The sequence below is a fragment of the Hemibagrus wyckioides genome, linkage group LG07, assembly GCF_019097595.1.
Source record: "Hemibagrus wyckioides isolate EC202008001 linkage group LG07, SWU_Hwy_1.0, whole genome shotgun sequence".
Lineage (NCBI taxonomy): Eukaryota > Metazoa > Chordata > Actinopteri > Siluriformes > Bagridae > Hemibagrus > Hemibagrus wyckioides.
This window is the reverse complement of record NC_080716.1, coordinates 4,735,694-4,742,098: the sequence shown is the minus strand read 5'-3', so window position 1 is coordinate 4,742,098 and position 6,405 is coordinate 4,735,694. Positions and strand designations below refer to the sequence as shown.

The following is a 6,405-nucleotide window of genomic DNA, read 5'->3' as shown; positions in this document are numbered from 1 at the left end:
CATCCGATGCTTTGCATTGCACTTGGTGATGTATGGCTTGGATGCAGCTGCTCGGCCATGGAAACCCATTCCATGAAGCTCTCTGCGCACTGTTCTTGAGCTAATCTGAAGGCCACATGAAGTTTGGAGGTCTGTAGCGATTGACTCTGCAGAAAGTTGGCGACCTCTTCTCACTATGCGCCTCAGCATCTGCTGACCCCGCTCCGACAGTTTACGTGGCCTACCACTTCGTGGCTGAGTTGCTGTCGTTCCCAAACACTTCCATGTTCTTATAATACAGCTGACAGTTGACTGTGGAATATTTAGGAGTGAGGAAATTTCACGACTGGATTTGTTGCACAGGTGGCATCCTATCACAGTTCCACGCTGGAATTCACTGAGCTCCTGAGAGCGACCCATTCTTTCACAAATGTTTGTAAAAACAGTCTGCATGCCTAGGTGCTTGATTTTATACACCTGTGGCCATGGAAGTGATTGGAACACCTGATTCTGATTATTTGGATGGGTGAGCGAATACTTTTGGCAATATAGTGTATCTCCAAATACACCACTGTAGATATCTCCAAATACACTACTGTAGATATCTCCAAATACACCACTGTAGATATCTCCAAATACACCACTGTAGATATCTCCAAATACACCACTGTAGATATCTCCAAATACCCTACTGTAGATATCTCCAAATACACCACTGTAGATATCTCCAAATACACCACTGTAGATATCTCCAAATACACCACTGTAGATATCTCCAAATACATCACTGTAGATATCTCCAAATACATCACTGTAGATATCTCCAAATACATCACTGTAGATATCTCCAAATACACTACTGTAGATATCTCCAAATACACTACTGTAGATATCTCCAAATACATCACTGTAGATATATCCAAATACATCACTGTAGATATCTCCAAATACATCACTGTAGATATCTCCAAATACATCACTGTAGATATCTCCATATACACCACTGTAGATATCTCCAAATACACCATTGTAGATATCTCCAAATACACCACTGTAGATATCTCCAAATACACCACTGTAGATATCTCCAAATACACCACTGTAGATATCTCCAAATACAAAACTGTAGATATCTCCAAATACACCACTGTAGATATCTCCAAATACACCACTGTAGATATCTCCAAATACACCACTGTAGATATCTCCAAATACATCACTGTAGATATCTCCAAATACACCACTGTAGATATCTCCAAATACACTATTGTAGATATCTCCAAATACACCACTGTAGATATCTCCAAATACACCACTGTAGATATCTCCAAATACATCACTGTAGATATCTCCAAATACACCACTGTAGATATCTCCAAATACAACACTGTAGATATCTCCAAATACATCACTGTAGATATCTCCAAATACACTACTGTAGATATCTCCAAATACACCACTGTAGATATCTCCAAATACACTACTGTAGATATCTCCAAATACATCACTGTAGATATCTCCAAATACACCACTGTAGATATCTCCAAATACAACACTGTAGATATCTCCAAATACATCACTGTAGATATCTCCAAATACACTACTGTAGATATTTCCAAATACACCACTGTAGATATCTCCAAATACACCACTGTAGATATCTCCAAATACATCACTGTAGATATCTCCAAATACACTACTGTAGATATCTCCAAATACACCACTGTAGATATCTCCAAATACACCACTGTAGATATCTCCAAATACACTACTGTAGATATCTCCAAATACACCACTGTAGATATCTCCAAATACACCACTGTAGATATCTCCAAATACACCACTGTAGATATCTCCAAATACACTACTGTAGATATCTCCAAATACACCACTGTAGATATCTCCAAACACACTACTGTAGATATCTCCAAATACACTACTGTAGATATCTCCAAATACACCACTGTAGATATCTCCAAATACACCACTGTAGATATCTCCAAATACACCACTGTAGATATCTCCAAATACACCACTGTAGATATCTCCAAATACACCACTGTAGATATCTCCAAACACACTACTGTAGATATCTCCAAATACACTACTGTAGATATCTCCAAATACACTACTGTAGATATCTCCAAATACACCACTGTAGATATCTCCAAATACACCACTGTAGATATCTCCAAACACACTACTGTAGATATCTCCAAATACACTACTGTAGATATCTCCAAATACACCACTGTAGATATCTCCAAATACACCACTGTAGATATCTCCAAATACACCACTGTAGATATCTCCAAATACACCACTGTAGATATCTCCAAATACACCACTGTAGATATCAGCTCAGACACTGATGTTGGACGAGAAGGTCTGGCTCACAGTCTCCACTCTAATTCATCCCAAAGGTGTTCTATGGGGTTGAGGTCAGGACTCTGTGCAGGTCAGTCAAGTTCCTCCACACCAAACTCACTCATCCATGTCTTTATGGACCTTGCTTTGGTCACTGGTGTGCAGTCATGTTGGAACAGGAAGGGGTCATCCCCAAACTGTTCCCACAAAGAGCATGAAACTGTCCAAAATGTCTTGGTATGAAGCTGAAGCATTAAGAGTTCCTTTCACTGGAACTAAGGGTCCGAGTCCGAGGAGGGGTGTCCCAATACTTTTGGCATTATAGTGTAGACGCTGCATGCACGTGACATTAAACGTGAAACTTATAACTGGTATGCAAAATAAATATACTGTATGAAAAGGTGCACACAGCTGTTTAATGGGAAAAGCACCACGGTGATGTCCTACACATCTCATTTGCAGCATTATTGGAAAAATCCTCTCCGAGATATTAACAGCAGGGCTGAAATCCAAATCGAGAAATAGGGCACTATGTAGGGCGCGGAAACCGTCTTTATGTAACTCTGTGTAGTGCGAATAGTGTAGGGAGCAGGGAGGTGTTTGGGATTCGACCGTTTGGCGTTGAAAACGTAGGATTTGAGAATTTGGATAAGCCACGCCCACGGGCGCACTCGTCACTGGGTTCAAATTGGCACAGAGAGAGAGAGAGAGAGAGAGAGAGAGAGGTGGAGGAGACGGAGGTCCACTCTATCCGGGATTTCTCCCTTTGTTTTGTGGATGAACGCCGTGATACCGCGATGTGGACCTTTATAGGACGAATAATATTTTTTCACCTCCTCACCATGCAGCCTTATTTCGGAAAAGGTTCGTTTTCATCATGGCAACAGGAAAAGAAATATATTCATGAGAGGATTTGTTAAAAAAAATAAAAATTAAAAAATGATTTTTTGGCTTCTTGCAACACACGTGATGATTAAAACAAATGTTTTTCAATTATTTAAAAAAATAATTATGAATGTATTTTATTTATAGTGCTTAATGCGCTTGAACCCAGGGCTCGTGCACCTGACGTGATTTGACACTTTAAAACGTTTATTGTTCTTTAGAAATTTCTGGAAAGATTTGTACAAAATTAAAAAAAAAATGACATCCGTAAGCTTGTATAATGTTTTGATTTAGTCACCGTGATTTAGTAATCTACCGTCACGCGTGAGTTTAACGGGAATGTGTTTTAACCGGGTTACGCTGAAGGCTCCTGAGGTAAATTATGACCGTTAGCCTGTTAGCTAAACCGTTATGTAGTGGAATGGAGAGGTCTCGCGCCGTAGCTGCGCGCGTGCGCCTGCGCGTGCGCTCGTTTTCAGTCTAAAAAAAACCGCGTCGTAATTAAATTATCTAATGAATTGATTGATTGATTGATTGATTGAAATATTGATTGTTCTTCGGGGTTTGTGTGTAATTTTTTTTTTTTTTTTGAATGAGCAGGGTCCGAGTCGGAGTGCGAGGACGGACAGTTTCAGTGCAAGAACAAGAGGTGCATCCCGACTTTATGGAGATGCGACGACGACGACGACTGCTCCGACAACAGCGACGAGGAAGACTGTCGTAAGTGTCGCAGGATGTGTGCGTTAACCTGATTACACCTCTGGATAGAACAGTCCTCATATCAGGATATCAGTTATTCACCGGAAATCCTTGGCTTGCTGTACAGTTTTAGTGTTAATTAGTTAATTGGTGATTAGTGACGTGAATCGCAGAAGGCGTGTAGGACTCGGGGAATGACGATCTGGGTTTTCATCTAGAGTTAGGGATAACAGTGTGACAGGAAAAAAGGTTTTTGTGTTCGTCACTTCCTGGCACAGTTTAATGACATCTGTCTAGAACTTTGCCCCGCCCCCTGGGCTGAGTCTCACTTTGCATTAGCATCTTGTTAGCAGTACCATGGGAGCTTTATGATCATTTTGCAGTGTTTATCCATCAGTAAAATACTGCTCCACAATATCTTTTTGTCTTTTTGCCAGGTGAAGTGAATCAGACTGAGTATCTCCTCATCATGGCCCCTGTTAGTGGGGGGGATATATTAGGCAGCAAGTCAACATTTTGTCCTCAAAGTTGATGTTAGAAGCAGGAAAAATGGACAAGTGTAAGGATTTGAGTGAGTTTGACCAAAAGGAACAAACTGTGATGGCTAGACCACTGGATCAGAGCATCTCCAAAACTGCAGCTCTTGTGGGGTGTTCCCGGTCTGCAGTGGTCAGTATCTATCAAAAGTGCTCCAAGGAAGGAACAGTGGTGAACCGGTGACAGGGTCATGGATGGTCAAGGCTCATTGATGGACATGGGGAGTGAAGGCTGGCCCGTGTGATCCGATCCAACAGACGAGCTACTGTTGATCAAACTGCTGAAGAAGTTAATGCTGGTTCTGATAGAAAGGGGTCAGAATACACAGTGCAGGACGGGTCAGGGCTGTTTCAGCAGCAAAACACAATATTAGGCAGGGGGTCATAATGTTATGCCTGATTGGGGTGTGTATAGTTTAATAACAGAAGCTGCACTACATCTTCAGTCTGCTGAGGTGTTCGTTTACTGAATTATTAGTTTTATTGGTCTTGTGTAATTTATGTGTTTGTTTCTGCTCGCATCCATTAATGAATTGTTACGTGACGCGTCTTAAAACGTGTCTTTTACGTTTCCGTTCACTTCTTTTTAGTCCATGTTACATTCCGTGTCTGAAAGTCCTCTCGTGTCACATTTAACACTTACTGATAGCTTCTTAGTTTTGTGTAGCAGCCGTCTGGATGTTCTGGGTCAGTAAATATGTTTAGGTGTGTAAGCTCTGAGCTTTTGATTTCGGCTCATGACGTCATGACCTCAAGTTGGGTTAGTCGTTTACCTTCCTCATGCACGTGTTAATGGCATCATGAAACGTTCAAATGCTCCATTAGTCCTGTATTATACACCGGGACTCACGTCTATTCAGCTAACATAGAGATTTCTCCAAAAAGTGAGAGCAAATATTTTGGCTCTCGATGTGAAGGTTTTGTATCGTTCTTGTTGAAGATCAGTCCCCAGTTTATTTTAACGTTTTCTCTCTAAAGTAAAGTTAATCACGTTGTCTTATTTAACCGTTTAAAGAGCTTTCATCAAACTAAATGTCATGGTAATGGCTTTGGCATTCACTCTGTTCTCATTTAGCTCTAATGCTATGGAGGAAATCACGCTTACTCTTCAGCTGCTCATGTCAGGGGAAGGAGTATGATTTTATTACTGGTGGGTCAGAGAGTATTCTCCCGACTCTGACCGTGTTTGTGCCGCACGTCGGCGTGATGCCGGTCCTGGCCTCGGGGTGAAAAGCGTTAATTGTGAAGTGATAATTGCGACGCGTGTGATTTTGCACTCAGCCTCAGACGTCCTTGCGTCTACTCGCCCTCTCTGGAGCACGTGGCCTACATTTTTCTGGAACAAAAACAAACAAAAGAACGGAAATCTTCCCGAGCTCGAACAGACCTCTTCATTACACTGAGATTATTTTATTATTTATTTTTGCCTGGATTAATTATAGTGTCAGGAGAGCTCATTCAGAGAAGAACCTCACTCTTTAACGCTTCTCTTTGTCTCTGAAACACATCTTAAACACTTTTTATTCTGAAAAAACATTTTGAAATGATAAATTTGTTCTACTTTAGATCCCCTTATGCTTATGAATATTCATCAGATTGCTAATAGCTTTCTTAATGAACGTTTTGCGAAGAAACAGATTATCAGTTAAAGAAAAAGCCCTATTCATGCAGGATCAGTTTCCACACTTTTCCACATCTCAGCAATTAAACTGACACTAGCCTTATAAACCTTTATAATCAATGTGTATTAGTCAGTGGTTTTGCCTGTTGCTGTGGAATGATGTTTTTCTTTGTGGACATTTAAACGTTCAGCTTTTCAGCTTGTTATAGTACAGGGAGCTGAACATCTTCTTTAACTGATAATCTGTTTCTTCTCAAAAACCCAACAGAACATCTGAGACTAGCCCAAACTATTCAGACATCAGGAGACAGACGTGTT

At 40.7% G+C, this 6,405-nt stretch overlaps 1 protein-coding gene across 1 annotated transcript in view; it reads left to right on the top strand.

Moving 5' to 3' along the window:
• Nucleotides 1-3,052: 3,052 nt before the first annotated feature.
• The window catches only part of LOC131355934 (low-density lipoprotein receptor-related protein 8-like), a 31,024-nt gene continuing 27,671 nt past the window's right edge, over nt 3,053-6,405 (top strand). The window contains exons 1-2 of the mRNA XM_058394549.1: nt 3,053-3,210; nt 3,832-3,951. Coding sequence (XP_058250532.1) covers nt 3,144-3,210; nt 3,832-3,951 — 187 coding nt within the window. The 5' untranslated portion in view covers nt 3,053-3,143. The remainder of the gene's footprint in view (nt 3,211-3,831; nt 3,952-6,405) is intronic.